This window comes from Lethenteron reissneri, chromosome 21 (assembly GCF_015708825.2).
Source record: "Lethenteron reissneri isolate LAM-NWPU_2019-01 chromosome 21, ASM1570882v1, whole genome shotgun sequence".
In the NCBI taxonomy this organism is placed as follows: Eukaryota; Metazoa; Chordata; class Hyperoartia; order Petromyzontiformes; family Petromyzontidae; genus Lethenteron; species Lethenteron reissneri.
In genome coordinates, this window is record NC_083799.1 from 18,267,790 (window position 1) to 18,295,639 (window position 27,850).

Sequence of the window (27,850 nt, forward strand, 5' to 3'; positions counted from 1 at the left end):
ATAAAATAATAAAAATAAAAGATAATAAAATAAAATAATTCTCACGACGTTTCGGCCACAACGCAAGCAGCCGTCCTCAGGTGAAGAACAGGTCTGTCGGGAAGACAGCGTCTGAATGAAACATTTTACCGAAAGAACCAAGAAGATAAGCGAATATATATATAATTTATGACCGGCCGGTCCTGGTCGCATCAGCCTTGAATGAGTAGCGAGTGCGGTGTGTAAACAGCAGCACCAGGGAGACAAAGGGGGCCGGGCGAGGTGCTGGCCACCCACATCCCTCGTGTGCCCAGAGCTTTCACCAACAGTCTCTGCAGGCTACGAGGGGGATCTTTGTCTTTGCAAATATGCATGCAACCCTCGCCGTTTTTGAACATTTTAAAACACAACTAGCCTTGGCGAATATCAATGACCAACTCACCCTAAATGTGTCCAACCTACATACTGTATATATATGAACAAAATAGAATAGCAGATAATAATGCGACTTAATTAATATGCCTCTGCACGTAAAAAATATATTCTCTAACAACCTCTCAGCCCCACGGCCTTCCGGGAGTGCATAATGTCAGCAGCATTGATTTATATGCGCAACATGTGTGTACCATATGTGCTTTAAGTATCATATGCACTGCATGTATACATGCGTTTGATCGCCTGCGTTAAGCAAAGTTGTAGGCGCAGCCCTGCAATGCCTTCTCCACGCCACTGCTGACGGAAGAGACTCTCCAGTGGAGCGAACTTCCGAGTGATATTCGGCCTACTCTTCCACTTGCTACGTGCTGGAAGAGGTTTGGCAGTCCGCACGCTGTACCACACACCGTGACGACCCGTGGTGCACCCAGTTCCGCTGCCGGGTGGACAGGCGCGTCACTGCGGCGAGCTGTTAACTACCTCGCCTGGTACGCAGGTGGCGTGGTTCGAACCCGACCCTGAACGATGACTGTATATTTGAAGTTTGCGGTGTCTCTCTCGCCGTGGTCGCGTGGATTTTTCTCCGGGTGTTCCGGGTTTTCTCGCTCCGCATTTGGGAATCAACGTCGCGCTGTACTGATCTGCATGTTCACGCGACGAGAAAAGCCACTTCGCTGGGATTTCATTTGTGGCCAGGTCGCTTCTGGAAAATAGCTACATAGTTCAGTGGATCTTATCTGGTAAAATAACAAAAACATGTGGCAACGGGGCAGGGGTGGGATGGGCGGGAGGGGGAGGGATTTGAAAAAAAATTGTCTCCTTTATTGCCACTCCCGTGGCGGGAGATGGAATCGAAAATCCCCTGGATGGCAGGTCAAGTAGCCGTAGCGTGCTTGTAACCATTATCCCACGTCAAGTCGAGTACCACTTGAACTAAAAATCCTCCCTCGGAGAGAAGCCAACCAATCGCGCCTTCCCTCATCGGTCTGGGGACCAGCAGGTAACAAAGATAAAGACCCCCCGCATAGCCTTGACAGACTGTAGGGGCAAGTGCTGTTAGCGAGCACCTATGAAGGGCGCCACGGCACACGAGGGGGTGGGTGGCCAACACCACGCCCGGCCGCCTTTGTCTCCCCAGTGGCGATGTTTACACACCGCACCAGGTACTCATTTGAGGCTGAATCGACCTAAAGGAGGCCCAGGACCGGTTCAGATAATCGTCACTGGCGTTGGCCGTGAGCGGGAATGGCCAGGCTCGTAGCTGCTACACTACCGCTCCCCGCACACACTCTGTGTGCACACAGAGTGTGTGCACACACTCTGTGTGTGCACACACTGACACACACACACTGAGACACACACACTGACACACACACTGACACACACACACTGACACACACACACTGACACACACACTGACACACACACACTGACACACACACACTGAGACACACACACTGACACACACACACTGACACACACACACATCGTTTACTCGTCCGGTCTAATGCACACAACATATACCGCGTGACTTTAAGGTGACTTACATCCGCACTGCGTCAACTCACAGAGTTCATTTGCGTCCAAGTTGAGGACTCCATCGGGTGTAATCAAGTCCTTCCGTTGCCTGCAAACACCGCTCCAGTTTCGTTGGTGCTACTCGCTGAAGAGCACTTGACCCTACAGTCTGCTGGGAGGCTATACGGGGGATCTTTGACTGTGTTGCACGCGCGCTCGGATGCATTGTGTCCGTGCTCTTAGCGCGCGCGATATTAATAAATAACGCGGAACAGGTAATTAGGCTGTCACGCCGCCGTACATTATGCCAACAATCTAACAACGCGCGTAATACCGCGCAAAGATTTTATGCAAATGGTCATCCCCCCCCCCCCCGCGTATATTTCTGAACAGGCAAGCCGTAATGAAGTTTTATTGTTATTGCTGGCAACGTGAGAGATGGATGCGACCCATCAACCCCTCACCACCCCCGCCGTCACCCCCTCCCCATCCCTGAGGAATCTCGCTCCTCACAGCCACTCACCGCCTACCCCCTCCGCCACCACCACCACCACCACCAACCACGAGCACAAGCTTGTGCTCGACTCTACGCGAAGACATTGGCCGAGGCTTTGCTCCCGCGCGTTATTCCACGCTCGCGTGTTTTGTGTTCGCAAAGGCTCCAAAACAATTATCCTCGAAAGCCGCCTGACGCAGCGGTGGCAGACCAGTCCAGAGAAGAACACACACATATATATATACACAACCTCTGGACTGGAGGAAGGGTGACTAATCTCTGTCTGAGAGCGTCCTTCGATCAGCACGGTTGGCGTGCGTACGGTGCAAAGGAAGTTCAACAGACCGCAGGCAAAGCGAGTATCGGAAGGAGACGGCACGAAGTTGGTACTGGTTCTGTGCTCGGGACGCCTCCGGTAACCCTCCAAGCTGATGGTCAGCGGTGCTCGGGACGCGTAGTAGTGTCCGGTGTGTGTGTGTGGCGCGATGTTGACTACCTCGCCTGGTATACAGGAGGTCGTGGGTTTGATCCCGACCCTGCGGCCTGGTTGTATATTTGGAGTTTGCGTGGAATTTGCCCCGTGTCCTCCCACATTTAGAATCAACGTCACGCGTTCAGCGCACTGGGCCCTCTGCTGCAAATTTCCACGCGACAAGCCACTTCGTGCGAGCTATTGTGTGTGGCCAGGTCGCTTCTGAGAAAGAGCTCTGTATAGACCAGTGGGTCCTTACCTTGGTAAAGAAGAAAATCAAATAAATAGTTTAGCTTAGTATGTTACGGACCCGAGCCACTCGCTGCCCGTACCAATTACCGGAACGAAATCCCATTATAAACTGTGATTACAAATCGATTTCCTGTTACATTTCTCCGTCCGAGTGTAGTAATACTTCACAAAACATGCAGCTCCGTCATTATCCATGGGTGGTACGAACTGCTGTGTATGTCCGTGTGTGTGTGTATGTGGGGAGCGGTGGCGCAATGGTTAGCGCACTGCGCTACAAAAACCCGGCGAACCCCGAGTTGAATTCCCGGAGCTAGACTCTCCCCTAGGTCGACTCAGCCTTGAATGGGTACCTGGTGTGGTGTGTACTGGGGAGACAAAGGCGGCCGGACGTGGTGCAGATCACCAATCGGTGCTCGCTAACAAACAGCACCTGCTCTAGAAGTCTATCAAAAGGCTACACGTGGGATCGTTTTTATTTGTATGTATACATGAGTGTTTGCTGTGCGCGTCAGTATATTCGTATATAAGGTGTGCAGCATGTGACGTGAGTGATGTGTGCGTTGTGTCACTCTCAGTACAAGTGTGTGTGTGAGTGCATGTCTGTGCCCTCTGTGTATGTCAGCGTGCTCACATATATGTTGTGTGTCTCTTTGTTGTGCGTGTGCTATGTATGTATGTGCATGCTTCGGCGTGCGTGCTTATATATGTTAACGCGACCTCTTTCTGTGCGACGCGTACATCTGTGGTGCGTCCGTGTCGCCGCGAGGGAGACAAAGGCGGACGGGCGTGGTGCTGAGTCACCCGCCCCGCCCCCCTCGTGTGCCCGTGCCGGCCTTCGAAGGTGCTCCCCTTAACAGCACTTGCCCCAACAGTCCGTCGAAGGCTATACGGGGGACCTTTGCTTTGCGCGCGAGAGTCTCGCAGTCGAGGCCGCGCTCCGCGAACTCCCCGGTTCGATTCCAGCCGCGGCCGTCGACGCATCTACAGTTCCCTGTGATCATCTGTCTATAGTCGTCGTCGTTGTTGTTGTTGTTCTTGTTACCGGCGTTTGCATCACAAGCCGGGGGCTAGAGCATTGTTCACCCGCAGGGCTCGTATCGCCTCGACTCCAGGGCGCATAACGCGGTGATGAACCTCGCTGGGATCATCTGGGTTGCTGAGTGAAGGTGTCTCCTCCTCCCTCTCTCCTCCATGCTCCTCTTCCTCCTCCTCCTCACGCGAGCAATTGCTTTGGGAGGCGCCCATCGCCGTTGGACGCGTGGCTGCGTGGGAAATTCCACGTTCCCACCAGCGGTCTCTCGGGTCAAGGGCACATCCTGAGGACCCCAACACCGGATAGACGCACGCCTCTCAAGGGGTACAATGACCGCCGCTGACGTCGCACAAAGCTGTACCTAGTTTATCGACCACTGTGATGGTGTTCGTTTTTTTTAAAGCGCTATATCGCCGGTGGATGTAACTCACCATCGGTGGGTTTTCTTCAGAGAGGGAGAAAAAGCAGCAACAGCGGCAGCAGCAGCGGCGCGTTGCGTGAGCGCGCGTGTGTTCTGTGCCGTCCGTAAAGCTGCGTTCTGTTTTATCTCTGCTGGATTCAAATCCTGGGCGTGCATGGGGCTCGTGGGACCCCTCCCGCTCCCTCCCACATCCCACATCCCCACCACTCACCCCCTCCCTTCTCCCCCCTCCACTACGCCCCCGTGCCCTCATTGTGTGCCCCCCAAGTGCGAGAGAGAGAGGGGGGGCGTGGTGGGGGGGGGGAGAGCTCCAGAGAAGTGAGCGAGCATTCCTTCAGCGCATGCAATGCAACTAAACTCACTGCTGCTCTGAAGCTCCATGCCAAGAGCGCTCACGGCCACGACGCGAGAGGGGGGGGGGCTGTGGCTGGGGGAGGTTCTGGGGGGGCTGCGATATCGAGCAATGTGGGGGGAGGAGGGGGGGGGCACGCGAGACGCGTGGATGGCCACGCGATTCCTCGTTGCTCTAAAACTTTTCAACGAAACTATTTCTTGTCGTAATTATTTTAAGCAGGTTCGGCTCCCGCTGAGCTGCTGTGTTAGCTCGGTTTTTTTCTTTTCCCAGACGCGACCTGACCATCGCCAATGGTAGCTCAACGGAGTGGGCCTCATGGTCATCGTCACGCGGGAAATGTGCAGCGGCAGCCGCACGCTCTTAACGCGTGGTGATGTTGGTTCTTGATGGGGAGGAGGGGAAACCCGGAGGGCTCGGAGACAAATCCACGCGGCCAGGGGGAGAGAGACGAGGAGGGGGGGGGGGCAAGCAAACTCAAAATACACAGCAGCAGCAGGCGTCAGGGTCTGGATGTAACCTACGACCTCCTGTGTACCAGGCGAGGGAGTTAACAACTCGTCATCGTGGAGCCCCTCGGCTCACGGATTCGGGGATCACGGGGCGGGGGGCGTTCTTCAACGCATTGACAAATGCTGATTTATAAATGTTCGCTGTCAATTAGTTTGAGATTTGTGTTTTTTAGCTTTAATAGCGATTGATAGTTCGTTTATGAACACGCAACAAAATACAGCGATGCAAATAGTATTTTTTATAAATATATATATACATTCATACGTACTCTTTGGTTCATTCATACGTATTTATTTATATCGAGTGTCAAACGCGACCGCGTCTAGACCACAGACGCTGCTGTGGGTACACCGCAATGGGTTCATGGTTTTGTTAGATAGGCGAGAGGCGGTCGTTAGGCAGAGACACGAAACAACACAACAACAACAAGCGCCATTCGCCAATAAGTGGCGGTGACGTCACCACGACGCTCGTGCCAGGCTAGGTGCACCTTGAGGCCACGTGAAGTGTCGAACGCCCGCTGGCAGGAGGTCACGGGGCAGACCCAGGTGCCACGGGTCGACTGACTAAGATGACCGAGATACGAAACAACACAAAACACACACATAACACACACAAACACACACACAAATACACACAAAACACACACAAACACACACAAAACACACACACACAAACACACACACAAACAAACACAAAACACACACATAACACACATAACACACACAAACACACACAAAACACACACAAAACACACACAAACACACACACAAACACACACACAAACACACACACACAACACACACAAACACACACAAAACACACACAAACACACACACAAACACACACAAACACACACACAAACACACACACAAACACACACAAACACATACACACACAAACAAACACAAAACACACACACATAACACACAAACACACCCACAAACACACCCACAAACACACACACAAACACACACACAGACAAACACAAAACACACACACATAACACACATACCACACAAAACACACACACAAACACACACACATAACACACACAAACACACACACAAACACACACACAAACACACACAAACAAACACAAAACACACACATAACATACATAACACACACAAACACACACACAAACACACACACAAAACACACACACACACAAAACACATACACAAACACACACAAACACACACACAAACACACACACATAACACACACAAACACACACACATAAAACACATTAAACACAAACGCCGTCTCTTACGAGCGCTGCCTTCGTGCGTCACGACGTCCTCGGGTTTCCGTTGTTTTTACGCGCGAGTTTTAGCGGCGAAATGAATAAAATAAAATAAAAATGCTTCGGCGTGTTCCACGTGAACGCGCTCTCAGAAGCGGCGGCTCACCTCGTCCTCTCCTCGCCCGCGTGACGCCTCTCCCCATCGGCATCGTCGCCAGACCCTGGCTCTGCTATGACGAAGGCTCGTTGCCCGAAACGTCGCCTGATGGTTTGTGGTTGCGGCACCACTGTCAACGCAGCCGCAGATCGAAAGATGGCACGAGAGATCGAACGACGGCCAGGACGAGAGAGAACACGAGAGAGACGAAACCAGGGACGGGCCGAGAGACAAAACGAGAGAGACGCAACACCAGACGAGAGATCGAGAGACAGATCGGGAGACAGAGCGACAGACAGAACGAGAGAGACAGAGCGACAGACAGATCGGGAGACAGAACGAGAGAGATCAAGACAGACGGAACGAGAGGGACGGAGCGAGAGATATACTCTTGGCTTTTTTGTCGGTAAAGTCACGTAGGTAAAAAATCTAATTACAATTAATAAAAGTAATAATAGAAATAAAATAAAATAATGAATCACGACGTTTCGGAGGCAACACAAGTCTCCGTCATCAGGTGGGACCGTCACAGCTAGATTTACTGTATCAAGATTGTGTGAATCCTTGCAGTCACGAAAGCTTCAAATCTAGAAGAAACGAGAGAGACAGAACAATACAGACGGGACGAGAGAGACGGGACGAGAGAGACAGATCGGGCGACAGATCGGGAGACAACACGAGAGAGAGACAGAGCGACAGACAGATCGGGAGACAGAACGAGAGACAGAACGAGAGAGACAGAACGAGAGAGACGGAACGAGAGAGACAGATCGGGCGACAGATCGGGAGACAACACGAGAGAGAGACAGAGCGACAGACAGATCGGGAGACAGAACGAGAGACAGAACGAGAGAGACAGAACGAGAGAGACGGAACGAGAGAGACAGATCGGGAGACAGATCGGGAGACAACACGAGAGAGACAGAGCGACAGACAGATCGGGAGACAGAACGAGAGACAGAACGAGAGAGACAGAACGAGAGAGACGGAACGAGAGAGACAGATCGGGAGACAACACGAGAGAGACAGAGCGACAGACAGAGCGACAGACAGAACGAGAGAGACAGAACGAGAGAGACAGAACGAGAGAGACAGATCGGGAGACAGATCGGGAGACAACACGAGAGAGACAGAGCGACAGACAGATCGGGAGACAGAACGAGAGACAGAACGAGAGAGACAGATCGGGAGACAGATCGGGAGACAACACGAGAGAGACAGAGCGACAGACAGAACGACAGACAGAACGAGAGAGACAGAACGAGAGAGACAGACACAAACACAGACAGAGAAGAAGGGGGGGGGGGGGTCTTCAGCCTGGACTCGAACCGGGAGAGGCAGGGAGGGATGTGGGCGGCGCGAGACGTGCCAGCCCTTCAGCAAGAGACGTCGCGACCTCTCCCGTGGGGGGCACACGCAGGTTGGGGGGGGGGGGGGGGGCTCTGGGCATGGTGCACGTGACCAGAGCAAGGAAACATAAAATGAAGGATAATGAAAAAGAATGAAAGGCGGTCGACGTTGCCCCTCTGCTGACACACGAGCAGTGATTTTTGTTTGTTGTTTTTTGCTATTTTCTTTGAACCTATCTACGTAACTTTACCGAAAGATCCAAGAATATGAATTTCTGCAGTCACGAAAGCTTTATAAAGTCAAGATTAATGCGAGGCTTTGTTTGTACCGTGACGGAGCTGTCGCGTAGCGCTACGAACCCGGCGAGCCGAGTTCCATCCGCGCTCACGGCCAACACCAGTGACGGATAATCTCAATCGGGCCCGGAGTTACCCTCTAGGTCGACTCAGCCTCCAATGAGTTCCTCGTGTGGTGTGTAAATGTTGCCACTGGGGGAGACAAAGGCGGCCGGGCGTGGTGCTGGGGCCACCCATCTTCTCGGATTTCATTAATAGGACTTGCCCCAAAAGTGTGTGAAGGTTAGACGGGGGATCTTTGTCTTTGTTTGTACAGCTGTGGGAGCGGGGGGCGGGGCGGAGGGGTGTGACGTCATTTGTGAAAAGCACCGGCGCTTGATTGTTATGGCGACCTGACGTCACATCCTCCCCCAATATCTACCCAATCGCTAACAGCACGTGGCTATTGTTCTGTGTACACAAACGTGATGCAGAGTTGTGTGTATGTGTAGACATGAAATGATTTCTATTCGTCTACACACGTCTGTTTAGTACACACTTGTATTTTTAAAGGGGAGAAAAAAAACGAAATGCACAATTTTAAAATCGATACGATGCGCTTGTAAATGTGTACGATGGTTGATATTATGCAGAGGCAATTTGCCAGGAGACCTACTTCGCTTTGCCGTTGCAATTAGAGGCCCGTGACACCGGTAGTTGACATGTTTCAAGTTTCACTCACGATTTGCTCATATTATTAATGATCAACACTGTACACAGTACGATGATTCATCGTGGTTAGTGCTTCTCGCGAGACAATCACCACAGTTCACACAATTACGTGCATACACTCGCGCGTACAATCAACAGGGCGATTGCTCTCAAAAGACAAAGACTAATGCTCTCTGTATAGTCTTAACAGACTGTAGGGGCAAGTGCTGTTAGCGAGCACGAGGGGAGGGGTTACATGCAGCACCAATACTGACGTTTACACATCGCACCAGGTACTCGTTTGAGGCTGAGTCGACTTAGCGGAGGCCCAGAACCACACACACACACACCTGTGCATAGGTTTGTACCAGGCCCGCTATGTATGGTGCGAAACAAGTCCCACATACTTACATCTAAGATTTATATGTAGGGTCGGTAAACTTAGTACCATTCTGTTGGGATACTGGGTGAGGTGGATTTAACACGCGATAATTCAAAAGTAATTGATATGTAAGGTACGTGCATACTTTAGATTCGATACATAAATAACTCTAGAAATGTGAAACGTTAACAGGCTAGCTTTTAGATAGACCGGGTCCTAGTTAGTTATTGGGTCTGGTGAGTTGGTGTGGTGAGTTCGTGTGGTGAGTTCGTGTGGTGAGTTCGTGTGGTGAGTTCGTGTGGTGAGTTTGTGTGGTGAGTTCGTGTGGTGAGTTCGTGTGGTGAGTTCGTGTGGTGAGTTCGTGTGGTGAGTTCGTGTGGTGAGTTCGTGTGGTGAGTTCGTGTGGTGAGTTCGTGTGGTAAGTTCGTGTGGTGAGTTCGTGTGGTGAGTTCGTGTGGTTTGTGTGGTGAGTTCGTGTGGTGAGTTTGTGTGGTGAGTTCGTGTGGTTCGTGTGGTGAGTTCGTGTGGTGAGTTCGTGTGGTGAGCTCGTGTGGTGAGTTCGTGTGGTGAGTTCGTGTGGTGAGTTCGTGTGGTTCGTGTGGTGAGTTCGTGTGGTGAGTTCGTGTGGTGAGTTCGTGTGGTGAGTTCGTGTGGTAAGTTCGTGTGGTGAGTTCGTGTGGTTCGTGTGGTGAGTTGGTGTGGTGAGTTCGTGTGGTGAGTTCGTGTGGTTAGTTCGTGTGGTGAGTTCGCGTGGTGAGTTCGTGTGGTGAGTTCGTGTGGTGAGTTCGTGTGGTGAGTTCGTGTGGTGAGTTCGTGTGGTTCGTGTGGTGAGTTCGTGTGGTGAGTTCGTGTGGTGAGTTCGTGTGGTGAGTTCGTGTGGTGAGTTCGTGTGGTGAGTTCGTGTGGTGAGTTCGTGTGGTGAGTTCGTGTGGTTAGTTCGTGTGGTGAGTTCGTGTGGTGAGTTCGTGTGGTGAGTTCGTGTGGTGAGTTCGTGTGGTGAGTTCGTGTGGTGAGTTTGTGTGGTGAGTTCGTGTGGTTCGTGTGGTGAGTTCGTGTGGTGAGTTCGTGTGGTGAGTTCGTGTGGTGAGTTCGTGTGGTTAGTTCGTGTGGTGAGCTCGTGTGGTGAGTTCGTGTGGTGAGTTCGTGTGGTGAGTTCGTGTGGTGAGTTCGTGTGGTTAGTTCGTGTGGTGAGTTCGTGTGGTGAGCTCGTGTGGTGAGCTCGTGTGGTGAGTTCGTGTGGTGAGTTCGTGTGGTGAGTTCGTGTGGTTAGTTCGTGTGGTTAGTTCGTGTGGTGAGTTCGTGTGGTTAGTTCGTGTGGTTAGTTCGTGTGGTGAGTTCGTGTGGTGAGTTCGTGTGGTTAGTTCGTGTGGTGAGTTCGTGTGGTGAGTTCGTGTGGTGAGTTCGTGTGGTGAGTTCGTGTGGTGAGTTCGTGTGGTAGGTTCGTGTGATTCCGTGTCGGCATTTCAAGCGTCGCTCCTGCAGAGTTCCTCCCGTTGACGCTAGATGGCTACCGCCCTGTTTGCTCGCCCAACAGCCAACGTCACGACCCATCGCATTGTCACTCATCATCAGCATCACCACCATCATCATCACCACCATCATCATCACCACCCCCTGGCTCTTATGCGTGTGCGTAAGTTGAACTGTCGCATCGTGCGTAGCCAACCGCGCGAATCGTTCCGAAGAAATTCGTTTTCAATCGAGACGATGTCAAAAGTGGCTCAGCTCCGGCGGACTCCCTAACATCGGAAGGAAGAGAGCGTTCCAGACGGCCGCCGAAGCGCATCTGAAAGCGCCGCGCGATGCGGTGGCCACCGTCTCCGTTCGATGGCTAGCAGCCAAAAGCCGCAACTGCTGCTGCTGCTACTGCGGCAAGGATGAGCGGAGTGTCGCGTGATGATGATGGTTCATACCTCCTTGCGGGTTCGGGTGCGGTTCGTGGGAAAAGGGCGACTGTCAATATCACCACCGCCACCACCGCCACCGCCACCACCACGCCGGACAATTTGGTAGATACGTGGCACCCGGCGGTAACGCGTTCACCGCCCTCCTTGTTGCACGGGCGTCACGGTTTAGACTCGATAGGCCGCCCTGATCGCAACTGCCGTGTGTGGGTTATATAGATAGATATGTAGATAAGATGACCGCAATCACACCGCACGCAGTTTCGCTTTCGCTCATAGTGCCGTTTGCGTGCCGGGGTCACACCCCAAATTAGTAAAATTCAGGTTACTCAATTAGGATTGTAAACTAAAACTAAACAAAAAACTAATCTTTATTTTATTTTACCAGGTAGGCCCCACTGAGCTATGTATCTTTTTCAGATTCGACCAGGCCGCAAACGATAGCTCAACGAAGTGGCTTATCACGTGTAAATGTACAACGTGTCGATTCTAAATGTTGAGGGGGGGGGAACCAGAGGACCCAGAGAAAAATCCACGCGACCACGGGTGGAGATCTCGAACATGCAAACTCCAAATATACAACAGGTGGTCAGGGTCGAGGATCGAACCCACAAACTTCCTGCATACCCGGCGAGGGAGTTAACATCTGGCCACAAATTACAGCTCATCGGAGTGGCTCATCACGTGGATATTTATAGCAGCCGAATACTCTAAACGCGTGTCGATTGTAAATGTGGAGGGGGGGAGGAAACGCGGAGGACACGGAGAAAATCCACGCGACCACGAGAGGAGGGAGAGAAACAGAACACGCAAACTCCAAAAATACAACAGGCGGTCAGAATCGGGGATCGAAGCCACCAACGTCTTGCACACGAGGCGAGCGAGACGGCGTCTCTCAGCCGCGACAACCATCGCCCGCAACTGGCAGCAGACTACATGCCCCCTCTCCCCCGCCGCCCCCATCGGGGGTCACTCTTGCAAGTGAGATTATTTGAGTTCTCACCTGGCTGAACAAGATGAACCTAGGAGCCATGAGCGACGCCGTCGGGTCGGTCACACGGGCCGAGGGACACCCGTGAACGACCCCCCCCCTATGGGACTCGCTAAATGAATGAATGAATAGAGGACGCCGGGTCAAGCAAACGACTCTAAAGGGCACGGGTGTTGCTGTGTTTGTTGTTGCTGTTGGCAACGCACAGACAGAGTGTCGCAATCGGAAGGTCGTGAGTTCAAATCAAGGTCCGGGAGGGGTTGGGTTGGGTTGGGTTGGGGGGGTGGTCGATGCAGCTCATCATGCAACCCGGGAGCGATAAAACGAGTACCGCTGTGCGTGGAAGTCGACCGTGTGCCTTGTAAGTGATCTGGCCATAGGAACGTGGAGTTTCCACCACTGGTGACTAGCCGCACGGCTGCTCGTTGGATCTGAGCAGTCACGGGTGTGAGCGATTAATTTGTTCGCTTCACGAAAGTCCAGGTTCGACTCGTGCGTCGATGATTATTTTACACTATGGGAACCTCATTTGCCAGTAAAAATATGATAATTGTTTTTTTACCCTTCTATCTGGCAACAAAACTGACACCTTTTGGCGTCATCTGGTCCAACCCATGTGAGACTAGGCTCTAAGGAAAGCTGTCTCGGGTGTGGACCAATCAACTTCAAGGACAGTGCACATTATCAGAGTTATGTATTTTGTTTGTATTATGACTGCAGGTATTGCGGTCTATGCAAACATGACTCCTTGTAAAAAAAGGTGTCAGTTTTGTTGCCAGATAGAAGGGTAAAAAAACAATTATCGATGATTATTTTGTTTTGCGTTCGTGTCTGCAGGAGTTCGAGTTGAAGCCGTTGCAGGCGAGCGACATCACGCCGTATCTCAATACTCGAGATCCGACACACGGATATCGAGCGCTTAAGAACCGATATTAATAGCTGCACAAGTGCCGTTGCCCGAAACGTCGCCCTTTTATATAAATACTGTAAAGTAGTGCCCTGATTTGCGTCGACTCGACCCCGCACTTACGTCGCTCACCGCATTCGTCAACGTCCGACTTCATCGTTACCCATCGCCTCTCCGCCTTCGTCTCATCCGCTTGTGATTGGCGTTTCAGGAACGCATCCTCAACGTAAACCGGGGAAGGACTGTACAGTCAATATCTCCCCGTGAACACAGCGCAATGGAGTAATGTTGTGATAACGTTGTTGTTGTTGTTGTTATTGTTGATCGTAACTTTTCGTTTTAATACAATTCCTCGCTTTCTTCAGTAGTTATTTTCCAAACGGTTTCATTGACAGCACAGTAGTTAATAATCGATGTAAATAAGATGTAGCCCTTGGCGCGATGATGCCTGTAATTATTGTACAGCGCTGTGAGACGCAATTAGCCGAAACGACGCGATATGAAACTGAAATTTTAATTTTAATCACGTAGTAGGAGGAGGCTTTCGCGACCAATATCATCCATAATACAGGGTTTTTTAGGTTGGATCGCGTCAATATATAAACGTGTCGTTAAACCCGCCACCACCCGACACAGCCAATGAGTCAGACGTGCTGTGCTAGTGACGAATTGGCCACGTTCTGTTTACGTGACAAACCCCTCACTAGTTGGCTGTGTCGGGTGGTGTGTGGGTTTAACGACACATTTATATATTTACGCGATCTAACTCCGAAATAACTTGTATAATGGATGAAAGAATAATCATCATTATTATTATTAAATACCCCCCGTATCGACTGTAGGAGAACATTGCTGCTAGCGAGCACCTATGAAGGCCGGCAGGCCACATGGATGTGTGGGTGGCCAGCACCACCCCCGGCCGCCTTTGTCTCCCCGGGTGGCGATGATTACACATCGCACCAGGTACTCATTTGAGGCTGGGTCGACCTAGGGAAGGCCCAGGACCGGATCAGATAATCGTCACTGATGTTGGCCGTGAGCGAGAATCGAACTCGGGCCACCGGGTTCGTAGCGCAGCGCAGCGCTAACCACTACACCACCGCTCCCCACGCACGCGCCCACGCACGCGCACGGACACTCCACTTTTACGCATCAAAAACACAACCCGCGTTCGTCGCAGCGTTCCGGTTAACGGTTTACGTTCCGAGACAGAGCGGCGTGTCAGACGGACTTGAGAGAGTCACGTCGTCCTGGTAAGACGGCCTCTCCTTCGTCCAGTGTGACACGGGATGTCTTGCTGGTGTGTACGAGTGCGTCGACTCAGCCTTAAATGAGTACACGGTGCGATGTGTGAACATCGCCAACTAGGGAGACAAAGGCGGCCGGGCGTGGTGTTGGCCACCCACCCCCTCGTGTGCCGTGCCGGACTTTATATGTGGCTATTCGCTAACAGCACTTGCCCCTACAGTCTGTTAAGGCTATACGGGGGATCTTTGTCTTTGTGTGCGTCCGCGCGCGCACCTAGCCTGGCACCAAAGCGCCGTGGTCACATCGCCGCACACTTCCAGACGATCGACGGCTGTTGTTGTTGTTGTTGCTGTTGTTGTTGCTGTTGCTGCTGTTGTTGCTGCTGTTGTTGCTGTTGTTGTTGTTGCTGCTGTTGTTGTTGTTGCTGTTGTTGCTGTTGTTGTTGTTGCTTTTGTTGCTGCTGTTGTTGTTGCTGTTGCTGTTGTTGTTGCTGTTGTTGTTGCTGTTGCTGTTGTTGCTGTTGCTGTTGTTGTTGCGGTTGTTGCTGTTGCTGCTGTTGTTGTTGCTTTGTTGCTGCTGTTGTTGTTGCTGTTGCTGTTGTTGTTGCTGTTGTTGTTGTTGCTGTTGTTGTTGTTGCTGCTGTTGTTGTTGTTGCTGTTGTTGCTGTTGTTGTTGTTGCTTTTGTTGCTGCTGTTGTTGTTGCTGTTGTTGTTGCTGTTGTTGTTGCTGTTGCTGTTGTTGCTGTTGCTGCTGTTGTTGTTGTTGCTGTTGTTGCTGCTGTTGTTGTTGCCGAGTGTGTGTTGCTGGCGTGCGTGTTCTTCGTTGTTGCACGATCGCTCGTGTGTGTGCTCAGTATGTGCGGTGTGTGTGTGTGCGGTGTGTGTGTGTGCGGTGTGTGTGTGCGGTGTGTGCTCAGTGTGTGCGGTGTGTGTGTGTGCGGTGTGTGTGTGTGCGGTGTGTGTGTGTGCTCAGTGTGTGTGTGTGTGCGGTGTGTGTGTGTGCTCAGTGTGTGTGTGTGCTCAGTGTGTGTGTGTGTGTGCGGTGTGTGTGTGTGTGCTCAGTGTGTGTGTGTGCTCAGTGTGTGTGTTCAGTGTGTGTGTGTGTTCAGCGTGTGTGTGTGTGCTCAGTGTGTGCGGTGTGTGTGTGTGCTCAGTGTGTGCGGTGTGTGTGTGCTCAGTGTGTGCGGTGTGTGTGTGTGCTCAGTGTGTGCGGTGTGTGTGTGCTCAGTGTGTGCGGTGTGTGTGTGTGTGCGGCGTGTGTGTGTGTGCTCAGTGTGTGTGTGGGTGTGCTCAGTGTGTGTGTGTGCTCAGTGTGTGCGGTGTGTGTGTGCTCAGTGTGTGCGGCGTGTGTGTGTGTGCTCAGTGTGTGCGGTGTGTGTGTGTGTGCTCAGTGTGTGCAGTGTGTGCTCAGTGTGTGCGGTGTGTGTGTGTGCGGTGTGTGTGTGTGTGTGCGGTGTGTGTGTGTGCGGTGTGTGTGTGTGTTGTGTGTGTGTGCGGTGTGTGTGTCCTGTGTGTGTGTCCTGTGTGTGTGTGTCCTGTGTGTGTGTCCTGTGTGTGTGTGCGTGTGTGTGTGTCCTGTGTGTGTGTTCTGTGTGTGTGTCATGTGTGTGTGTCCTCTGTGTGTGTGTCCTGTGTGTGTGTCCTGTATGTGTGTCCTGTGTGTGTGTGCGTGTGTGTGTGTCCTGTGTGTGTGTGTGTGCGGTGTGCGGTGTGTGTGCGGTGTGTGTGTGTGTGTGCGGTGTGTGTGTGTGCGATGTGTGTGTCCTGTGTGTGTGTCCTGTGTGTGTGTCCTGTGTGTGTGTCTTCTGTGTGTGTGTCCTGTGTGTGTGTGTCCTGTATGTGTATCCTGTGTGTGTGTGTCCTGTGTGTGTGTCCTGTGTGTGTGTGTCCTGTGTGTGTGTGTCCTGTGTGTGTGTCCTGTGTGTGTGTCCTGTGTGTGTGTGTCCTGTGTGTCCTGTGTGTGTGTCCGTGTGTGTGTCCGTGTGTGTGTCCTGTGTGTGTGTCCTGTGTGTGTGTGTCCTGTGTGTGTGTCCTGTGTGTGTGTGTCCTGTGTGTGTGTCCTCTGTGTGTGTCCTGTGTGTGTGTCCTGTGTGTGTGTCCTATGTGTGTGTGTCCTGTGTGTGCGTGTCCTGTGTGTGTGTGTCCTGTGTGTGTGTCCTGTGTGTGTGTCCTGTGTGTGTGTCCTGTGTGTGTGTCCTCTGTGTGTGTGTCCTGTGTGTGTGTGTCCTGTATGTGTGTCCTGTGTGTGTGTGTGCGTGTGTGTGTGTCCTGTGTGTGTGTGTGCGGTGTGTGTGTGTGCGGTGTGTGTGTGTGTGTGCGGTGTGTGTGTGTGCGGTGTGTGTGTCCTGTGTGTGTGTCCTGTGTGTGTGTCCTGTGTGTGTGTCCTCTGTGTGTGTGTCCTGTGTGTGTGTGTCCTGTATGTGTGTCCTGTGTGTGTGTCCTGTGTGTGTGTCCTGTGTGTGTGTGTCCTGTGTGTGTCCTGTGTGTGTGTCCTGTGTGTGTGTCCTGTGTGTGTGTCCTGTGTATGTGTCCTGTGTGTCCTGTGTGTGTGTGTCCGTGTGTGTGTCCGTGTGTGTGTCCTGTGTGTGTCCTGTGTGTGTGTGTCCTGTGTGTGTGTCCTGTGTGTGTGTGTCCTGTGTGTGTGTCCTGTGTGTGTGTCCTGTGTGTGTGTGTCCTGTGTGTGTGTCCTGTGTGTGTGTGTCCTGTGTGTGTGTGTCCTGTGTGTGTGTGTCCTGTGTGTGTGTGTCCAATGTGTGTGTGTCCTGTGTGTGTGTGTCCTGTGTGTGTGTGTCCTGTGTGTGTGTGTCCTGTGTGTGTGTCCTGTGTGTGTGTGTCCTGTGTGTGTGTCCGTGTGTGTGTGTCCTGTGTGTGTGTGTCCTGTGTGTGTGTCCTGTGTGTGTGTGTCCTGTGTGTGTGTGTCCTGTGTGTGTGTGTCCTGTGTGTGTGTGTCCGTGTGTGTGTGTCCTGTGTGTGTGTGTCCTGTGTGTGTGTGTCCTGTGTGTGTGTGTCCTGTGTGTGTGTCCGTGTGTGGTGTCCTGTGTGTGTGTCCTGTGTGTGTTGTGTCCTGTGTGTGTGTGTCCTGTGTGTGTGTGTCCTGTGTGTGTGTGTCCGTGTGTGCGGCGCTACGAATCCCGGCGACACGGAGTTCTATTCCCGCTCAGGGCCACCCGCCCCCTCGTGTGCCACCGGGCGGGCCTTCGTAGGTGCTACTCGCTAACAGCACTTGCCCCTAGAGTCTGTCAAGGCTACATGGGGGGGGGGGGGGTTATTTGTCTCTGTGTATCTGTGTTTGAAGCCAGCAGCAGCAGCAGCAACAGTGGCAACGCCGAGCGCCGTGGACAGCCATTCGTGAGTGTACAACAATGAATATCGCTCAAGCGAGGCTGACTTTACGCACAAAAAATTAACCCGTAAAAACAAAGTTTTTCACTATACATCCTTAATATGCGTGGCGGCTAGAGTCCTCTCGTCCTCTGGCTTGAGATGGCTGCCACCTATGGTCAGATGATTGCCTGCCACCATTAAGCAATTGGTAATTAAACGTAATTTATTTTTTCCTAAAAAGTGTAAAATTTTTGAAAACAATTTTCACGAACATTAATTGTCACGCACAACGAGTCTGTGTGCAAAATATCAGCTCGATTGGATCACGGGAAGTGGGTTAAAAAACGACCGAAAGATTTGCACGGTCGTAAGCGCGCAAGCAAGTGAACTTAATATAAAGGATTTAAAAAACAAAATCAAACGTCCTCCCGTGTAGCCTCTAACAGACGGGTGGGGGTGGTGCAAGTTCTGTCCAGCGAGTAGCGGACCTATGAAGGCCGAAACGGCATTACGAAGTGGGTGGTGGTGGTGGCACGCTACCAGACCCGGCCGCCTTTGTCTCCCCAGTGCTGCTCATGTCTCGAGTCGATCAATAGGTTCGATTATATTCGTCACTTGTATTATTGGCCGTGAGCGGGAACGGAACTCGAGTCCACAGGGTTCGTTGCGCGGTGCCGTGCTAACCAATGCGCCACCGCTCCCCTCATCATAGGACCGTTTCAGATAATCGCCGCCGATGTTGGCCGTGAACGGGCATCCAACTCGGGTCGCCGGGTTCGTAGCGCAGCGCGCGAACCGCTACACTACCGCTCCCCACTACACACACACGCGTACACACGCACACACAAAGATCAACAAAGATCCCCCGTAAAGCCTTAACAGACTGTAGGGGCAAGTGCTGTTAGCGAGCACCTATGAAAGCCGGAACGGTACACGAGGGGGTGGGTGGCCAGCACCACGCCCGACCGCCTTTGTCTCCCCAGTGGCGATGTTTACACATCGCACCAGGTACTCATTTGAGGCTGAGTCGACCTAGGGGAGACCCAGGACCGGTTCAGATAATCGTCACTGGTGTTGGCCGTGAACGGGAATCGAACCCGTGTCGCCGGGTTCGTAGCGCAGCGCGCGAACCGCTACACTACCGCTCCCCACTACACACACACACACGTATACACGCACACACACACGCACACACACACACACGCACGTTGTTGCACGGGCACACGCGCGCCTCTCCAACACGCACGCGCGCGCGCGCGAGTCATTAATAACGTCTAGCGGCGGGACTCTTGCCTGGCCCTGCCTCTGTTGCTGCTGCTGCTGCTGCCGCCGATTCTGCTGCTGCTGCTGAACCGAGCCGGGAGGCGTTGGCGGGACCCCCCCCCCCCACCACCACCACTCCACCCCCCGCTCTTTGTGAAGAGAGGCAGTGATTAACGAGCGGGGTGGCTCCCATACCGGGTTCAAGTAAAGTTCACCCCGCCGGCTTTTGTTGAGGACCCCTTCGCTCGAAAACAGGGGGATTATACTCATTAGATATATATATATGTGTGTGTGCGTGTTAAGATCTCACCGTGTAGCCTTAACAGGCTGTAGGGGCAAGTGCTGTTTGCGAGCACCTATGAAGGCCGGAACGGCGCACGAGGGAGTGGGTGGCCAGCACCGCACACACCCGCCTTCGTCTCCCTCGTGGCGATGTTTTTACGCACCGTGCCAGGTATTCCTTTGAGGCTAAGTCGACCTAGGGGAGGCCCAGGACCGGTTCAGATAATCGTCACTGATGTTGGCCGTGAGCGGGAATCGAACTCGGGTCGCCAGGTTCGTAGCGCAGCGTAGCGCTAACCGCTACACTACCGTTGCAACTTTTATATTATATGTCATATATTATATATAATATATTACATATAATATATATAATATATATACGCGCACACACGCGCGATATATTTTGCGCCCGAGTGATTGATGTCCACGAGCAAGCAGGTGAAGTGTGATCGTCAATGATAACGATCACACTTCACAATCGCCGACGTTTCGCACCCTCCGCCAGAACATGCACAGGAGACGGCGCGGTGACCTGCACGGTTCGCTTGGCTCTTGACAGTCTCCCACATAATCATCGATTTGGAATAACCCCACGAAAGTATTACGGAGCCCGGAGTTTGCTGATAATGATTTCATCCATCGGGCTAGAATTTGTATAGAGTTGTAAGTCTCGCGCTCACTACTTCCGAAGATAACGATCAATGTCATCACTTATCATTATCATCGTCACGATCCACGGGCAGATAGCCAATAAGGCGTCCACTCCTCATTTGTTTCCACGTTTCCGTCTGCTGCGAATGTGCTCACCGTGGTGGCCACATTTTCTGGCACCAATCTCTTCGTGTCGTCGCGAAGCCGTTCTCTGAAGTCTTCCCCTCTTCCCGGTTCCCTGCGTTGTTCTGAACAACGCACTGTTCATGTTCAAGTTGTTGTCCATCCTACATGTGTGTCCAGAGAGTTCCAGTTAACTTCCCATCACGGCCTGCGTCATTAGGATGTCTTCTTCGATGTTCTACGTTGGTCACTCTTCGGGCCCAGCTTAGATGCAGTATCCTTCTGCAACAAAACATTTAGTGTGAGAATATCTGCTTATCTCTTGTCAGTCTTCAGACCACATCATTCGTCGGCACGTGGAGTGCGTGACGCTAAAGGTTGCCGGTATAATAAGTAATGTGTCTAATCACGTTTGCTTCTACACGTTTCGCATGCAATGCAGTTGTTATTGCTGGATGAATGCAGGAGAGAACGGTGGCGCAGTGGTTCACGCACTGTGCTAGCAGCCCAACGACCTGACTTCGATTCTTCGCCCACGGCTGTTGTCAGTGGCGAGAGTGGGATCCGAACCGGTAGTGCGGTTCGGAAATCACTCGGTGGCATTTGGACACAACAACAACAACAACAACAAAAACAACACAAATTTAAGTTATATTTGTGATTGATAATTAGTTTAATTTCCGCTTAGATGGTGTGTATAGGTGTAATGTCAATGTTTGAAAACCAATACCCCTCCACCAACCGACAGAGGCAATCACGTGAAGGTGTCACGTGGGGAAATATGCCAGTTGATTGATTTCGTAAAAATGAATTTCCATTATATACCGACACGGATCTAACCCCAAATAGAAACTGATTATGAATCATCATAACATTGGTTGCGAAAGTCCACGTAGAATATTGTACAATTGTATAAACACGTGTTATTGAATACAAAAACCCTATCCTGTATGCGCGTCGCGTCTTTGTTCGTAGTAATTAAAAGAATGCGATTTGTAACGAGCACAGTATTTTACGGACATGATTAACGACGAGTCTGTAATTCGCCAAGCCAAGATCAGTGTCGCCGCTCGGAATCCAGGCGAGAGACAAGTGAAGCCTCTCATGAAGGATGTGAGGACTTTAAAAAAAATTAACCCGTAAAAACAAAGTTTTTCACTATAAATCCTTTATATGCGTGGCGGCTAGAGTCCTCTCGTCATCTGGCTTGAGATGGCTGCCACCTATGGGTCAGATGATTGCCTGCCACCATTAAGCAATTGGTAATTAAATATAAAAAAAATCCTAAAAAGTGTAAAATTTTGGAAAAACATTTTTCACGAAAATACATTGTCACGCACAACGAGTCTGTGTGCAAAATGTCAGCTCGTTTGGATCCCGGGAAGTGGGTTAAAAAAACGACCGAAAGATTTGCACGGTCGTAAGCGCGCAAGCAAGCAAGCAAGTGAACTTAATATAAAGGATTTAAAAAGAAGCGGGCCCTTTGAAACGGAGCTGACCCCTTGACAAGCCACTTCGTTGAGCTACCATTTGTGGCCAGGTCGCTTCTAGACAATAAGCTAATAGCTCAAGTGGGCTTTACCTGCTAAGATTGTTTTTGTGATTGGTTTACCATTCCAATACTTTGCACTCGTATCGTATATTTGTGTTGATTGTTGTTGTAACATTCTGACCAGCCCCTACTGCACATCTGTGAACACGAGCTTTATGGCTCATCGGATTCCTCCAGTACCAATAAACATTCTCAATCTGATTCTGAAGTGTCTCTGTAAACGTCGTTGTCGATTGAACGCTGCTGCTGTGAACGTGGAGTGGAGATGATGGTGATGATGATGGTGATGATGATGATGGAGATGATGATGGTGATGGTGATGATGATGGTGGCGGCCGAGTTCCAGACGGCGCAGGCTGAAGAAACGACGCGCGGCGATGCCGACGATCGTGGTCCGTGGTGGCGAGAGGAGATGGTTGTGAATTTAGGCCGATAAAGACGCGCGTGCAGTAGTTGCAAACCGTGTTGCAAAATAAAAATGTTTAATCCGGTGGGTAATTGCGTGATTAATCTGCGCGCAGCGCTGGTGAGTTTTAATTCGAGAACCCATCACGTGGTCCCCGGGCGGCGCGTGTTTCCCAGGTAAAGCGTGAAATTGCCTGGGAACGAAAAGTGACCTTCACGGATTCTGCCAACGGCACTTAGCAAAGACTCACGTTTGCAGAGAGAGATTCATCGCATGCCAGCGCACACGCAAAGATCCCACGGATAGCCTGAACCGACTGTTCGGGAACAGCGATTTTCCCGAGCTGGACCGAGATGAAGGACGACGTGGCACGCGAGGAAGGGGGTGAGTGGAAAACTCAATGCCCGGCCGCCTTTGTTTCCCCACTGCTGATGTTTTAGACACACCGCACCGGGTTGCTAATTTGAGGCTGAGTCGACCCAGGGGAGATCCGGGACCGGTTCAGATAATCGTCAGTGGTGGTAGGTGGCCGCGAGCGGGAATCGAACTCGGGTCGGCGGGTTCGTAGCGCAGCGCGCTCACCGCTGTGCCACGGTGCGAAATAATTTCGACGTTTTTGATCGTATTGTGTGTTTCAAAATGCAGCACTTTCTTAAAATATACATACCTAGGCCAAACAATCAATAACGTTTCTAACCTGCACATGTATACATTATCGATCCGGTTGTTAAACCCCTGAACAGTTTCAATGCGAATTGTGCTGCTTGTCGCTGGCCGCTGAGCGTCACGAGCCATTGAGCCTTGGCTGAGCAACGGTGGTAGAGAGGCAGAATAATTATCCAGAGAATTATTTTATCATGTTTTATTTTTATTATGTTATTACTTCCCTTCTACGTGACTTTACCGAAAGAACCAATAAGATGATCCAAGTATATATCTAGAGCACATTCTTATCTCTTATTGTAACTCGCTGACCCGCCCACAGAGCTCATCGGATTCCTCCCGCAGTCTAAATTAAGATTCGGATTCTGTTTGTTTGTTTGTGCGGTCGTGGGAGGGAGGGAGGGGGGGTCCGTGAGCTCGAGACGCGAGTGGAGCCGCAAGGCGGCGCTACGGAGCGCAAACCTCTCGGAGAAAAATCAGCGGTGTCAGCCAATCAGCACCAACCTCACCACCCTCACCACCCTCACCACCCTCACCACCACCCTCACCACCACCGCCACCACCAGGGTGACGTGAAGCGGAGGCCGTAGTGCGGCTACCCGTGCCCGTCGCTGCCCCCCTTAATCAAACCTGCAGCGCCGTTGGGGGCAGCAGCGAGGGTTGCTAGATCACCGCACACACCGATGTTGTTGGGGAACTCCCTTCCGCTGCGTCGCCACGAGATGGCGGTACAGCAAGTGGACTAATCGCCGTCCGTTTCCGTCTGTACGGGGATGGATTGGTGCTGTTGTTTGTTGTTGTTGTTTGTTGTTGTTTGTTGTTGTTGTGGGGTTGTCTCCGGGTGCTTCGACTTCCTCCTCCGCGCGCGTGAATAATAAACACAGCTCGTCATCATTAATCGCCTGAAAACATCTCAAACATTTAAAACTGCAATCTAGGAGTTCATGACCTCTCCCGGGTCGATAAAATAAAATAAATAATACTTCCTGGGGGAGTTAACAGAGGCTATCATGAGGACGGACTCGCCCCCGACATAGGAATGAGGAGTTTCCTCCACTGGATTATTTGAGCAGGACATCACTTCGACACGTACACCAACAACAACAACAATGAATACACGTGGAGCGTCTGTAAATATGACAAAGATCCCCCGTATAGTCTTAGCAGACTGTTGGGGCAAGTGCTGTTAGCGAGTAGCACCTACGAAGGCCGGCACGGCACACGAGATGGTGAGTGGCGAGCACCACGCCCGGCCGCCTTTATCTCCCTCGTGGCGATGTTTACATACCACACCAGGTACTGATTTGAGACTGAGTCGACCTAGGGGAGGCCCAGGACCGGTTCAGATATTCGTCACTGGTGTTGGCCGTGAGCGGGAATCGAAATCTGGTCGTCGGGATGGTAGCGCAGCGCGCTACCCGCTACACTACCGCTCCACAGGCACAACAACAACAACAACAGCCGTGGTGACGTCACCACGGCGCTTGTGCCAGGCTAGGTGCACGTCGAGGCCACGCGAAGTGTCGAAGACTCGCTGGCAGGAGGTCACGGGACAGACCCAGGTGGCATGGTTTGACTGACTGAGTCGACTGGCAGATCACAGGCGCACACACAAGACGAAGATCGACCGTATAGCCTCAACAGACACACACACGTACTTTTATATGCACCCATACATATGAACACGTGTGTGTGTGGGGGGGAGCGGTAGCGTCGTGGTTAGCGCGCTGGGCTATGAAACCGGCGACCCGAGTTCGATTGCCGTTCACGGCCAACACTATAAACTATTATTTTAACCGGCCCTGGGCCTCTCCTAGGTCGACTCAGCCTCAAATGAGTACCTGGTGCGGTGTGTAAACATCGCCACTGGGGAGACAAAGGCGGCCGGGCGTGATGCTGGCCACCCACCCCCTCGTGTGCCGTGCCGGCCCTCATAGGTGCTCGCTAACAGCACTTGCCCCCACAGTCTGTTCAGGCTATACGGGTGATGTTTGGCTTTGTCTTTGTGTGAATCGCCTTGCGCCGGGGTCGGCATTTCGTTTTTCGAATTCGGTCAAATAAAATAAACAACCCCTCAATATTTCAAGAGTAGCAATGCAATGCGTCGAGGAGGAGGAGGAGTGAAATCCTCGTCAAATGATGGGAAGCCGAGTAATGGAGAGGCCCAGCTCGCTTACTCCCTGCCCCCCGCGCATCCACCGCACCTCTCACCGCCCCCCCCCCCCCCCCCCACATTCATCACCGCCACCTCTCGCACCTTCTCACAACGCATTAGCAGGGTGGGGGGGAGGGTGGGGGGGTGAGAGGGGGGCACTTAGAGCCCCCCTCCCTCCCACCCCACCACTGTGGACGAGGCTTCACTCGTGAACATCTCGGTCACCACGTGATTTCATCATTCCGCCGATTTGCGTCCACGCCTCGCCGTTAGGAGGCCCATCGCTTCCTCTTCTCTCGTCGTCGTCCGGATTGCCAGGTCGACAGCCGATTTGTTTTATTCTCAGCCCCAAGGCCCGCTACTCGTTAACTTCACCACCGCGTCTCCCTCCCCCTCCCCTCCTCGTTGTTGCACAGTCGAGAAACTCTCTTACGAGGGTCATGGTCGTTACCACCACTCACCACAGCAGGTGAAGTGCCCTCGGTCTCCCCTCCCACCCCCCAAAACCGTCACTCGCCCACCTCCGATCTCACCTCAAATGCGCGTCTCGGTGACCTATCCTCGCTTCTCTAACCCTGCACACGTCTCGAACCTAAACCCTTCGCAACCGAACCATGATGAACCTCCACCTCCTCCTCCTCCTCGTCTTTACATCGACAACTGCCATTGCTGTGGTCGTGTGCGGATGGAACTCAGGAGAGAGCGTGGCAATGGCTCTGACCGGTCACAGGCCCCCTTTTACCGCGTGTCATTTCCGCTTTTCTTATTAGAACAACTACAAAAACAAGAAAAACAACAACCAAAAATGACCGATCCAACGTCGGGATTGGGACATTCATTTTTTATCGAAGTGGGAGAGGAGAGCATGAGGGGGGCGGGGGGGTCCGGAGAAAGCCCACCGGTAAATACGGAAGAGCGTCCAGGGATCAGCGCGATCCGCTGCACAACCCGCTTGCTCTACTGCCGCCGTTTTGACCACCGTCACGCCAACTCCGATCATCCTGGCAGCAGCAGCAGCAGCAGCAGCAGCAGCAGCAGCAGCAGCAGCAGCAGCAGCAGCAGCAGCAGCAGCAGCAGCAGCAGCAGCAGCAGCAGCAGCAGCAGCAGCAGCAGCAGCAGCAGCAGCAGCAGCGGTCTTTGGGCTGGCCACCGGACAAAGGCGGTCACTCGCATCGCGTGGCGCTTTCAAATGCGCTTCTGCGGCCGTCTGGAACGCTCTGTACGATAATCGGAAGCCACTGAGAGCGTTGCACTTTTAAATCATCGATATTTTGAACTCACTTTTTTAGAAATTGCTCTTTGTGTTTAGTGTTTATTCTTCTCCCGCACCATTCGACCATCACGGATGGCTACGTACGGTGCGAAAGAAGTTCAACATACAGAGATTGACTTTCATAAATGCTGTGTGGTCTACTAATCATACAATTTCCTGCAAATAGTGGGGGGACAAAGCGAGAACAACACATGTATCAACAGCACTGCCCTACAAAGGACATACACAACAGCCCAAAAGTCAGGACACATGGCGCTATTGTATTTATTTTAACAAATGTTCACACTGTGGAACCTTTGAACATTTATCAGTTATGTGTCGTTGTCTCAATTCAATCAAGGCTCTTGTCGGTCAAGTTTTGTAAACGACGGAGTTGAGGTGACTCCCACGGGCAGAAGATAAATATTTATATTAATTATGATAATGGTTAAAATATTAACTTACAGAGAAATGTTTTAGTATATATGAGTGTTAGAAAATAATGAAATAACCCTACGCGTCCTGAATTTTGGGCCACTCCGCTTATAATCGGCACAAAAAGAGCTTCATAGCTCATCGGATTCCTCTAGTCTGAAACAAGATTCTGAGATTCTGATCAAGATTCAGAAGAGGCATTGTTTCAGGCAACCCCCCCCCCCCCAATCATCAATTTGTGAAATCACCCTGGGACTCGGCAATGATGCAAAGCGAGGTGAGTCTCCCGTCATTAATGTGACGAGCAGTTCACAAGTAAATACTACGAGACATTAAATACATATATATAGTCAGTTTAACACGCAGACTTTCACGACCAATATTATTCATGATAGAGGTTGTTGGGGTGAGATCGCGTAAGTGTAGATGTGTGGAAACCCTCCACCACCCGACACGGCCAATCAGTAAGGGATTTGTCAGGTAAACAAAACGCCAAATAGTTACTAGTGTAGTGTAGTGTGTAGTGTATAGTGTAGTGTGTAGTGTAGTGTATAGTGTAGTGTATAGAGTAGTGTGTAGTGTATAGTGTAGTGTATAGTGTAGTGTGTAGTGTATAGTGTAGTGTAGTGTGTAGTGTAGTGTGCAGTGTATAGTGTATAGTGTAGTGTGTAGTGTATAGTGTACTGTATAGTGTAGTGTGTAGTGTAGTGTATTATGTAGTGTATAGTGTAGTGTTGAGTGTAGTGTGGAGTGTAGTGTATAGTGTAGTGTGTAGTGTAGTGTGTAGCGTATAGTGTATAGTGTAGTGTGTAGTGTGTAGTGTATAGTGTAGTGTATAGTGTAGTGTGTAGTGTAGTAGTGTATAGTGTAGTGTATAGTGTAGTGTGTATGTAGGTGGTGTAGTTTATAGTGTAGGTGTAGTGTATAGTGTAGTAGTGTGTAGTGTAATGTGTAGTGTAGTGTCTAGTGTAGTGTATAGTGTAGTGTCTAGTGTAGTGTATAGTGTAGTAGTGTGTAGTGTATAGTGTAGTGTATAGTGTAGTGTGTAGTGTAGTGTAGTGTGTAGTTGTGTGTGTATAGTGTAGTGTAGTGTAGTAGTG

At 51.4% G+C, this 27,850-nt stretch overlaps 2 protein-coding genes across 2 annotated transcripts in view; both read left to right on the plus strand.

Moving 5' to 3' along the window:
- Positions 1–22,484, plus strand: part of LOC133344952 (homeobox protein Hox-A4-like) — a 46,381-nt gene extending 23,897 nt beyond the window's left edge. Inside the window, exon 3 of the mRNA XM_061555282.1 lies at positions 22,422–22,484. Within this exon, the coding sequence (XP_061411266.1) occupies positions 22,422–22,484 (63 nt within the window). The remainder of the gene's footprint in view (positions 1–22,421) is intronic.
- Positions 22,485–22,598: 114 nt separating this feature from the next.
- The window catches only part of LOC133344953 (homeobox protein Hox-A1a-like), a 22,804-nt gene continuing 17,552 nt past the window's right edge, over positions 22,599–27,850 (plus strand). The window contains exon 1 of the mRNA XM_061555283.1: positions 22,599–22,629. Coding sequence (XP_061411267.1) covers positions 22,599–22,629 — 31 coding nt within the window. The remainder of the gene's footprint in view (positions 22,630–27,850) is intronic.